General features: G+C 36.3%; 2 protein-coding genes across 2 annotated transcripts; one reads left to right on the top strand and one right to left on the bottom strand.

Annotated features, from left to right (window-relative positions):
* Positions 1 to 1434: 1434 nt before the first annotated feature.
* LOC108768499 (erythroid differentiation-related factor 1) lies at positions 1435 to 6377 on the bottom strand. Its single transcript, XM_018518947.1, has 9 exons — positions 6177 to 6377; positions 4895 to 5933; positions 4391 to 4798; positions 3516 to 4295; positions 3271 to 3444; positions 2820 to 3193; positions 2378 to 2696; positions 2004 to 2295; positions 1435 to 1894 (listed from the first exon to the last, which is right to left on the bottom strand). The coding sequence occupies exons 1-9, from the start codon at positions 6207 to 6209 to the stop codon at positions 1753 to 1755; spliced, it is 3561 nt and encodes a 1186-aa protein (XP_018374449.1). The 5' UTR covers positions 6210 to 6377; the 3' UTR covers positions 1435 to 1752.
* Positions 6378 to 7756: 1379 nt separating this feature from the next.
* Arr1 (arrestin 1) lies at positions 7757 to 9658 on the top strand. The gene is made up of 2 exons (XM_018518925.1): positions 7757 to 8085; positions 8439 to 9658. The coding sequence occupies exons 1-2, from the start codon at positions 7778 to 7780 to the stop codon at positions 9268 to 9270; spliced, it is 1140 nt and encodes a 379-aa protein (XP_018374427.1). The 5' UTR covers positions 7757 to 7777; the 3' UTR covers positions 9271 to 9658.
* The last annotated feature ends 2025 nt before the right edge of the window (positions 9659 to 11683 follow it).

Here is an 11683-nt window from a genome sequence, read left to right as displayed (position 1 = left end):
ATATATATATATTTAATAAGTGGATATAAAAAATGTATATAAGGCAATATATCTGCATGTTTTTATTGTCAATCTACTTGTATTTAAGTATTTCCTAACCTACAATATTATATATTATTATAAATACTTAAACACATTTATTAACATGATTACATACTTTATTAACACTATCATTATTAATACTCATTTATTTATTTATGATAATAAATTTTGATAATATATATATAGTATTATCTTGTTATATATCTTTGTGCGAGTATGTATGTGACCACACGTCCCAATTTCCTTCTCAATTAATATATCTGCCATCACATTGTTTTTAGCATTTAGACTTTAAGTACTTGCGCTTTTACGGAAATATTTTACCTGCCTCGCCATTGTTTAGGCCAACACTAATTCCATATATTTTTTACATTATTTTTAAATAGAAATACATTTAATCTTAAATAGAAATACGTTTAATCTTAAATAGAAATACATTTTAATTATATGTAATTATTTGTGTATTTAAATTTCGCGGGTGCATTTGGACCCAAATGTGATTGGTCGAAGCACATACTATTGCGCATCCACGGGAATGTTACACAGTCTTATTACACCATGAATGAGCCAATCACAGTCGAAAATTCTTTTGAATTCTAATTGGCTGATTCTTACGGTACGTCTTATAATTACTATTACGGTAGGTGTGTGCCATGGCCTTTTAGACTTCAACTTTCGACCTTGCCTTTTAATTAAAATGTTACGCCAATATATCTTATTAACCTGTCATCAAGTAAGACCTTCATCAAAAGTTAGGTGTTAATTACGTTTGATAAGAGGGAGACTGCTAAGGAAAAATCTAATATGAATTCATTAAGGATTTAGGGTGATTATGTGCAAGAGCAGTCAAATGAGGTCGGTGTTCCTGTGTTCGAGCCTAACTCCCATCCCATGCCTACACACACCTTGATTTTATAAATATTAGTTGGTATCCTTGAGGCTTCCACAGGTGCTTTCTATATAAAGATTATGCGTTTCGCGGGTTTTCTCCGTGTCCAGATCCATTCTTGGAATGCCAACGTTTCGTGAACCTTGCAGTCCACTTCATCAGGGTAGTACAGTATCAGGTTGCTCCTCGCACTGATGAAGTGGACTGCAAAGGTTGGCATTCTAAGAATGGATCTAGACATGGAGAAAACCCGCGAAACACATAATCTTTAAATATTGATTGGATTTATATATAAGGTAGAACTGTTTCCTAACAGCTAATAAAATAAAAAGGATCGATTGGTCTTCAAGAGTTTTATCACATCTGATATAACAATAAGTGTTATTCTTTATTTCTTTTTTATACATACATCGTATAATTTTAAAATTTAAAAGATTAGAAAAACACGTTTACTTTTCTCGAAAGACTTTTATATTCTTAATTTTATTTTCTTAAGTCGTTAACTGTACACGGTTTTTATTTATACTTTAATTAATCCTAGGTATACACTTATTTTTCGTATACGAAATTATCTGTGTTATCACAAAGAGATCCTAGGACCTCCTGTCAGTCTTTTCATCATGTTCGAGAAAATTACTGTATTGTTATTAATGTTTTTTTAATCGATCATAAATAAATTATAAAAAATATATCTATCACTCAATAGTAGTCTAAAACTTATAAGTACCGAAAAACATGACCTTCCTACTTACTAATTCTACCAATAATAAAATTTCGTAATTTTATCAGATTCTCAGAGACTTCGGAGTATATACCTAGGGTTAAGATTCTATTTGCTTTAACATAAGATTGAGTTCTTGTAAAAGCTGTGTCATACGTTGTACTAAAGTAAATCCGGACATTGTGTTTGGTCGTAACGTTCGTATGTAACACTGCTTGTACAGATTTGCGAGTGTTTCATGCCTGAAATTTCATTAAAAACAAGATGTATTATTAAAATAATAAAAATAGTAAAACATGAATTTCATTTTTAATCTTTGAAATATTATATAATAAATTTAGAGCAACGTACTCTTTTTTATTATGCACAGGACTTTTACTAAGAAATAGCTTGGTTAACGATCGTAAAAGAAACTGCAATCTCTGTTCCAACAGAACTATGAGGTTTTCCTCATTATCCATTAACTTTTGTTCTTCGACCACTTTCTCGTGTTCGGCATTACTATCCTCTGTTTTATTATCGATTGTCTTTTGTTTCGTTGCATTACCTCGTTCGCATAACATTTTCATAATAGGTACACAATGTAATATTAACTCCAGACCATTTTGGTATGCTTTTAACTTACTATTAAACGTAGTGCCATCTGAAAAAGTAAAAATTCTGTTAGAGCAAAAGAAAATTTGAACGACGGGAAGAATGATAACTTTTTAAAAAGAAAGACGTACTACGCGCTTGGTATTCCGACAGGGCAACTCTTTCCATTTGTACCGTCAAATATTCCGTGCTCTGCTCTAACGAGAGCATCAGCTTCGCTGCTTTATCGTAATACAATTTGCACAACTGCAAACTCGTCTTTTTCTTGCTACTATCCGCATCCGACTCAATTTCTCTGTACACGCGATGGTATAACGAAGCCAATCGATGTTGAATGATCGCAGCGCGGAATTGATAAATCGGCTGACGTGGTCCCGGTGTATCTATATCACAATGTTTTAGTGCCTTCTGAAAAGTATCTACTACTTCTCTCTCCAATTCCTCTTCACTCTACAATAAGAAATTAAAAAAGAATTTAATGCATTTATTATTGAATTTATCATTAAATTGTTGACGAGAAAAATTATTTACGCAACAGTAAAGATTACACATTAATTAGTTAAATTATTGTACTTTATATTCAGCGGTAGGATAATCCTGTAATAACGTGGCTTTCGTGTACAACGTTGTTGAAAAATCCCACATGACCGTGTCCCATATTGCCGGATTTGTTTTCCTATCGCCTAAGACTTGCAAAGCCTTTTGATAGCTCACGAGTGCCTTGTTGTAAAAATGACGCTCCTGCGTGTTTTGTTTGCCATGCATATGTGCGCAGAGTCGCATAAGTCGACCGGTATTAGAGTGCAAAAGCGCCAGATTCGTTTCGTCATGGACAGTCTCGAAAGCTTTAACCCCAGATTCCAAATGAGTCAAGGAACGCGTTAAAAGCGTAGTTACATCCGGTAAATTCGATATATCATCCATTTGATTTTCTTGCTGATATCGAGCTATAAAAATTTATAATTTCTTGATTAATAAAAAAAGTACTTGTTATCTTCTATTGAACTATGCAAAGTTCACGTACATCCCGCTTGATTCATGTAAAGAACACCCAACTCATTATGGATATTCCCTAGTCGTCTCAATAAGTTATTTTTGTCCATTGGCTCCAGAGATAGAGCTTGCTCGTAACATTTGTACGATGAAACCAATGTAGATTCTAGACTTCCTAATTCCTTCGGTAATAATTCAGCACCATCTGTAATAAAATATGCATAGTAACAACCGTTCATATATTACTTTAATTTCTGAGTGCATTTCAATGCCTACTCATATCCAGATCCTCCATACTGAACAGTTCTTCAACTACTTTCTCCTCCATTTCGTTCTTCGTATCGTAATCTTTCCTATGCTTCTCAACGTTGCACCAGTCTTGCACCGTCATAAAACAACAATCTCCCGCACGACCTAATAAATAGCTGAGCGATTTGTCGTTTCTTACACCGCAGAATATTTCCAATATTTTCTGGCAGTACAATACTTCCAGCATATATCTTAAGGAGGCACCGTAATTTTTATTTACATATTCATTCTCGGCAAGCACAGCGAATATCAAAGATGCTTTCTCGTATAATAATGTTTTTAAATGAGCACTCCAACAAATGTTATCGCTCTTTTTTGGCGCTTGCCATGTTGGCAATGTTTCCGTCTTCGATTTACACAACAAAGCATTTACGTTTGCTACTTCCTTCGTAATGTTCTTTTCACTTTTCTTCTTTTTCTGTTTGTTTTTCTTTTTATGCACGGGACTATGATTCTCCAAACTTTTATCGAACGTGGCACTCTTGTTTTGCTGATTTAATGGGGTGTAAGGCATAGGAATCGCTTGGAAAGGTTTCGCAATGTTAGGATGCATCTCTTCATATTTCCTTTTTTCTTTCTCATATTCTTCCGTTTTTTTTTGCTCCTCATCATTGTTGCCATCGGTCGGAAAATATTGAAGACAATCGAGTCCGTGCGTAACATGTTCTAATCCAGATAGACATCTCTCTTCTACAGTACCAGACATTGGAGGTGCCTTGTACTTTGGTTGCTCACGTTGCTCTTTCACTACAAGAACGATAATATCAAGATTATAAGAAGATTAATATTAATCTTTATGAAAAAAAATTAAAAATAATAGAATTAAAGTCAAGCTTATTTACTGTTGGCTAAGGTCAAAGATTTAATCGCACAAGTTTCTTCTTCCTCTTCCTTTTCATTTTCTTGACTCGCACCACACTCACTATGAACATCCTCTTCGTCGCTTTGATCTGATAACCCTGGACTGGCTGGATCTGTATCCGATGGTATGTACAAATCCGAAAGCATAAAATGCGCAGATGTAACGATTTGCGGGTATTTCTCTTTAGGCAGCAATTGAACGCAATTTTTCAGCAGCATTCTAATCGTGCCCTGATGTCGATGATAATCGGGAGAATATTTCATGTTGCGAGCTACTCTGTATAACAACATTGCAACAGGCACAGTAAAGGGATTTTGTCCCTTCTCTTCTGAAACATCACTGCACAATGATGTTAAATCATATAACTTTACAACATCATCATCTTTACCTGAAAAAGAAAAACATTACATGTGAATGAAATATTTTTAAGCGCTAATGTAAAAATTTCTATTTACACTTTCCACGTACCAAGTTTAAAACTTACCTTTAAATAACCAATAAGTGTGACCGGCTTTTGTCGCATTATTTTTTAGGAAACTTAAAATATTCTGAGCAACGTCTCGAATCACTTTAGGACTAAACTTTGAATTATCTAAATTTGGAAGATCTTCGGTTTTTATTAGTTCATATTTCTGCACGATACCATTTAAATGATAACACATCACTACTTCTGGAACATTACACATTAAATTGTCTAACCAATAGTCTATTCCTGTTAAGACACTTATAGGCTTCGTCATGTCTCTCAGTCGTAGACTTATGCATGGATGTGTTTGACCGCCAAATATCGGCATGTCTGTTCCAATAAGCATCTGTATGTTTTCAAATGTCCATACAACATTTCTTGAAAAATTATGTTTGTAATTCGGATCAGGTACTTTCTCCTCTTGTGTAGGCTCAGGTAAACATGGCTCTAGCGTTTTCACAGGTAACTGAGGTTTTTCGCTTTCTTTGTTTTTATCTGCTAGCACTATAGAATGATATAGAAATTTCGATACCAGATTCCTCTGCTGTAAACTATTTCTGCTATATGCCTTATGAAAGAGACGTTTTTCCTTGTCACCGAGATTTTGGAAAATATGCTCGTAGAAGAATTTTTTCAACCATTCCCAATCGCTCTCTGCTTGTCTCAGCAGATATTTATGTATGTCAAAATCATCTAGCAATAATGTATTTTCGATACGATGCACCATCATCGAAATTACATCATTATTGTAAGGCAGTTTGAGTAATTTCTTTATATTTTCAGCATCTGACACTACATCCACTTCGCCGACACAATCGGGAAACATGTGTGCCATGCGAAAGCTGGAGAATCCTGTACTCTGAGACCAAACATTTTGCAGACCATAACTTTCCGCCGAGCTACTGAGCCAGTTACTGGGTGGAAGGTTCAAGTCTGTGTTGCACTGTAATTGTGCATACGTCGCTGGTGTTTGAACAGTAGAATATTTCACTACTGCGGTTGATTTTACAGGTTTCTTTGGAGAATCTGGCGGTATAGCTAGAGCCATTGATTTCATCTATAATATATAAAATTAGTTCTTAATTCTATACCTTATAAAATTTATTAAAAATATCATCAGCTTTTCTTATTAAACTTAAATTAAAAAAGATGTAAAGACATGATGAAGTATAGAGGATCATCTTTACATACATATATCAGATTATAATAATAATGATATTAATAAACTTTTCTGCAGAAGAGTATATTATTTTTCAAATAAAACATATTAAAACGATGATCATATTTGTAATAAACTTACTGCAACAACGTTAGTATCCGAGTTCTTCGACATTCTTGTGAATCAACTGTCACACGTGATAGTAAAACATTACTGTGTCCGAAAATGTCTAGAAGAACGCACGGAGCTGCGTGGAACACAGCAAAGCATGGCTTTCAATTCTCTCAAGCCAAATTGCCAGATAAAGAAAAGCCTTGAGAATCTTGCGAGTGGACATGCCCACGTTTGCCCACGTTTTGCGAAGTGTGAAATCTGTTTAGTGGCGCCTCCAATGTCCTCCATGTGCACGTTCAACTGCGTAGTCAACATGGATTTCCCGGTAGGTAAGAAACACATCCACGCGGTCTTCAATTTTATTTTCTAACACTATAGACTGAAAATATTGAAGTGGATGCGTTATTCGTGTGGTTACATAGTGTTAAATTATACGCGTATGTATTTACAAAGGTAGGAAGATATTTATAGAAAATTTATATAAGAATTTCAATTTTATATTCATAAAAAATAAAATCGATCAATCACGCAGACATTGTAATGTAAAAATATTGTAAAAAAAGCGGAGTTACTAATAATAAGTGCTAATAAAAATAAATCTTTAAATTTTATGTTACATAAATTTCATATTATATGTATATTGTTTTTACAATATGTATGATTAACAGATTTTCTTTTTTTTTTATAAATAAATTAAATCAAAATTCTCGTTTCTCTAGATTTTCTTTAATCTTTGTGTATTATATTATTTATTTTAATAAAAAGAGAAAGTAAAGAAAACTGCATTTGATGCATTTTATTTTGAGTTTTATGTGTAAGTTGGATTTTGAAAATATAATAATAGCATTCTTTATTTTTTAATACAAAATCAAGAAAAAATGTGTGTATCCCAACCAAGCAGATAATTCATTTCTTGGTAAACAAGTTTCGAAAAAGAGAACATATACATATATACTACCTAAGATATGATAGCCTTCAACGTCGAAGTGAAGCCCAAGAAACTCATAGATCAACTATGCAAGTCAAAGTCACGAAGTTACGATATGAAGTCTTAAACAATATTATGCAAGAGCATGCACATGCTAATAAAATTATCCTGTTCTCTCTCTCTCTCTCTCTCTCTCTCTCTCTCTCTCTCTCAATATGATTGAATGTTTTCAAATTTTATTTGTCAGCAAAGAAATTAGCGAAACGTCTCTAGCGAAAATAAAAATCGGAGCGTAAGTCGAATGTAACAAAATGGGACAAAAGCGCTTTTCGAAAACGAAAATTGAGATAACGAAACATAAAAGAGATGTTTATTCTTCTTTTACATTTAATTATTTCAATTTTTGCCTTCTAAAAGCTCCATTTACGCTCTTGTCACTCTCTCCTTAATTATAACATTTGACTTACGGTCCAATCTTTATTTTCACCAGAGGTTACAAAATAATCCAGGCAAATATCTCAGAAACGCAGAAAAGCGTCGCGTGAGTGCGATCCAAACGTCTCATCCGCTCTGTTAAACGCCTTAGGAAGTCCTAAAAGTTTATCATACGTCACCGTATATTCCTGGTATATAAGTCTCCAACCGTTGCTCGGCGATCTATTCATTTTGTCTGAACCGAAGAGACAAAGACATTTTTACCATGGTGGTGAATTTCAAGGTCTACAAAAAATGTTCACCCAACGGTAAGCTCGCTGTTTACCTGGGTAAACGCGACTTCATCGACTACCTGTCGGGTACCGAACCGATTGACGGTGTAGTCCTAATCAGTCCGGAATATGTGGATAGCGGCAGGAAAATATGGTGCCAGCTATTGTGCAGCTTTCGCTACGGACGTGAAGAGGATGAAGTGATGGGTCTCAATTTCCAAAAGGAACTCTTCCTAGCGTCAGAGCAGATCTTTCCACAAATTAAGAAGCCCGAATCCAATCCTACCAAGCTGCAAGACAGGTAAGAAATATCCATTGATAATATTTAGACTGACAGACATAAAATACAGTACAGTGGTAAATCTGTACAGCACATTGTTATAATTATGTTACTGCATTTGCTGGAGCATTATTACAATGTTACTGCATGATGGAATTTATTGCTGGAATGTGTTCATTATAATATACTAAAAATTATTTTAATTTTAATTTGTTATATTTCTTTACTGTTTTCTTTTTACGTTGTTCTAAAAAAAATTTCGAATACTAATGAGTAATGAAGTTATCACATATTTTAACGTTTTCAACAAGTGAAATTAACTTGTCAACTGTAGATAGAATATAAGAATCTGAATACGCGTCTTTCTGGAACAGGTTGTTGAAGAAACTGGGTTCGAATGCGATTCCCTTTACCTTCGCATTCCCGCAGAGCGCGCCGTCTAGCGTGACTCTTCAACCTGGACCCGACGAGACCGGCGAGCCGTGTGGCGTAAGTTACTACGTAAAAGTATACTGCGGCGAGACGGAGACCGACGTGACCCACAAGCGTAGCACCGTCTTGATGGGCATCCGCAAGATCCAATACGCGCCCACGAAGGAGGGTCGTCAGCCGTGCACCGTGGTGCGCAAGGACTTCCTGCTGAGTCCGGGCGAGCTCGAGCTCGAGGTTACTCTGGACAAGCAGCTGTACAATCACGGCGAGACGATTGCCATCAATGTGTGCGTGCGTAACAACAGCAACAAGGTGGTGAAGAAGATGAAGGCGCTGATACAGCAGGGCATCGACGTAGTGATCTTTCAGAACGGTCAATTCCAAACGGTAATAGAAGCGATTGAAACGCAGGACGGTTGCCCAATCAATCCCGGTTCGTCTCTACAAAAGATACTTTACCTGAAGCCTTCCTTGGTGAACAATAAGCATCGTCGCGGTATCGCCCTCGATGGCGTAATGAAACGGGATGAGAGCGACCTCGCGTCCAGCACTCTGCTTACCTCGCCGGATGTACGCGACACTTTCGGCATCATCGTATCCTACGCCGTCAAGGTCAAGCTTTATCTCGGCGCTCTGAGCGGCGAGTTGACGGCCGAGCTGCCGTTCATTTTGATGAGACCCAAGCCGTCCGATCGGGTCAAACTCGTCCCGACAGACAGCGTGCTGATTGAAGACATCCCGCACGAGAAGGTCGACGAGAAAGTCGGCTTCTAAAATAACATTTCAATATCCCATGGGACCATCGCCTGAGTTCTCGCTTCAACCGCTTCTCGCGCCCAACTTTCTAATTAGCATATCGACCGGGCACGAGGATGATACTGACGTCCAAAAGTCATCTAAAGGGCGTGCCTTAACCCGGGAGTAGTCACTTCATTTTTTTTTTACATAAACAATTATCTGGGGTATTATTTCTACACTTCTTAATTAAAATCAATATTATTATTGTAATAACATATTAAAGATGCATCAGATCGTAAAATTATCGGATATTGGATATCCGGACAGAATGTAACACTTCTTCGAGTCGGATATCCGACATTTTCCGGATATCCGACCGGACTCCGAGAAAGTGTTTTCCAAAAAAAAAAAAAAAGAAACAAAAAAAGGCCTACAAGGAAAAAGATTATAATTTTGCAACAATGTATGAGATATTATAGCATCGTGAATATGCATATTTATTTCTAGAACATTTGTACAAGAAAAAATAAAAAATTTAATGATATCAAATTCCAACCGGATGTATTCCCGGATACTAATGATATCCGGCTATTCGGTTGAATAGTACAAAAGTGCCGGATAATACTGGATACCGGATATTTTCCGGATTCCTACAACATATTGCATATTATTAACTTTTATTCATAATTGAGAACATATATATGGTATATAGTATTTCACATTGTGATTTGTATTTTATTAATATTTGAAAATATGGATATAGATTTAATTACAATTTTTCGAAAAGAGTAAGTAAAATCCAAACAAATATTAAACGGAATAAGCACGTTAAATAGCTTATTGTGATGGTATTTTTAAGAATAAAGATTTTAAATAATGCTTTTGTATTGTGAGTTTTCGATGGATTTGTATATTTAAAAGTTCAAGAATAATTGTTCAAAAAGAAAAAAACATACGTTATGAAACAAGGTATTTTACAATAACTTACATTTTTTTTCGCCTGAGTGACTATTTCCGAGTTAATTAATTATTGTGTTTTTTAAATATCCTCTAGAACTCGCCTGAACTACGATATTGCCAGTTGAATCTGTATCTTTTATTATAAACACATCGCAACTGATGTCAAGTTAGTTTCTGTACATATAAAAAATATCGAATTAATTAATTCTGCTGATACCGTCTGAAGATTATGTTTATTTATATATTTAGCTAATTTATTTATACAAACATCGACTCGCATTAATTATTTTCAAGAAATAATTTATTGAATGTGTATCGATCGTTTTGATATGTACGAGAATTTGTAATAAGCATCTAACTGCATTTCTCTCTCTCTCTCTCTCTCTCTCTCTCTCTCTCTCTCTCTCTCTCTGTATGTAATTAAATTTTTCAATCTCTCTAAGGCTCGTAATTAAACGTTTGCGTCAATCCAATTCCCCCCAAAATGCCCTCAAATTTAATTGTACGATTGCGCATTTCGCAAAATAGTTATTACGGAAATGTATATGTATATTTTACAAGATCAATAAAAAATATATAAAACGTTTGTCGATTAGGCGTGACTTTCATCGAGTGTGCGTACAATTGATCTTGAGATTAACCGCGCTTTTGTTTTTATTCGTTAATTAACCTTTACAGGGAAAAACCACTATAGCACCGCTATAATAGTGACGTATTTTGAAACAAAGGTTACAATGAAAATAACCAATTATAATAAATCTTATCTCTCAAGGAAAAGTTGTAAAATTTTGAAAATAGACGCCACCCTCCAAAGAAAATTAAACCCGTCTGTACCAATTTCAAATTCCATCGCCTCAGGATATCAGTCTTTTGGGGAATTTTGAGTTCTCCAAAACGAGAGACTCGCATGCGATCCACCACATATGGGGTGTCACTCTGACTCCCGACAGTCCCGACTTTCTGCCGAGAAAGTGTCCGTGGCGAAGGGTACGGGCGGCCGTCGACGAAAGAAAATCACCCGATACATGCGACGAGTGTCGATCGGTGGAGCGACGAGGAGCAGGCAAACGTGGATAACACCGCGATGCGAAAAAGACGGAGCGATGGCACGGCGGTAGCTAGACCAGGATGGAAAGAGGAGAGAAAGAGGAAGAGCGAGAGAAAGAAAGAGTGAGAGCGAAGGGGTCGGTCGACCGACGACCGGTGCCATGGTCCCAAGCTAGGAGCCGAGTCAGCCGAGTGTCAGTCAGGCTCGAGACACCCGCGCGAACGGAGCGAGAGAGCGAGAGAGCGAGGCAGCGAGGTGGTGACTCGGCTGGTTTACCTCCCCTTCTTCTTACGTTCTTCGCGGATGCAACCCCCTCCTCCTACACACACTCAGACAGACGAGGTAGTAATCCTCTCTTGATCTATCACGGAGTAGGAGTACACGGAGTAGTGTCGCGCGAAGTGTCGTACGGGATAGGATACGCGCAGAGGAGAGCGGCTC

Source organism: Trachymyrmex cornetzi, unplaced genomic scaffold, assembly GCF_001594075.2.
Source record: "Trachymyrmex cornetzi isolate Tcor2-1 unplaced genomic scaffold, Tcor1.1 scaffold8, whole genome shotgun sequence".
In the NCBI taxonomy this organism is placed as follows: domain Eukaryota; kingdom Metazoa; phylum Arthropoda; class Insecta; order Hymenoptera; family Formicidae; genus Trachymyrmex; species Trachymyrmex cornetzi.
The sequence above is the reverse complement of the archived record's forward strand: the minus strand, read 5'-3'. Positions and strand labels throughout refer to the sequence as shown.

Coding starts and splice junctions, on each gene's coding strand:
- Arr1 (XM_018518925.1), top strand. CDS start 7,778: ATGGTGGTGAATTTCAAGGTCTACAAAAAATGTTCACCCAACGGTAAG. Junction 8,086..8,438: donor CCTACCAAGCTGCAAGACAG/GTAAGAAATATC, acceptor TTTCTGGAACAG/GTTGTTGAAGAAACTGGGTT.
- LOC108768499 (XM_018518947.1), bottom strand. CDS start 6,209: ATGTCGAAGAACTCGGATACTAACGTTGTTGCA. Junction 4,799..4,894: donor CACTTATTGGTTATTTAAAG/GTAAGTTTTAAA, acceptor TTTCTTTTTCAG/GTAAAGATGATGATGTTGTA. Junction 3,194..3,270: donor TTACATGAATCAAGCGGGAT/GTACGTGAACTT, acceptor AAATTTTTATAG/CTCGATATCAGCAAGAAAAT.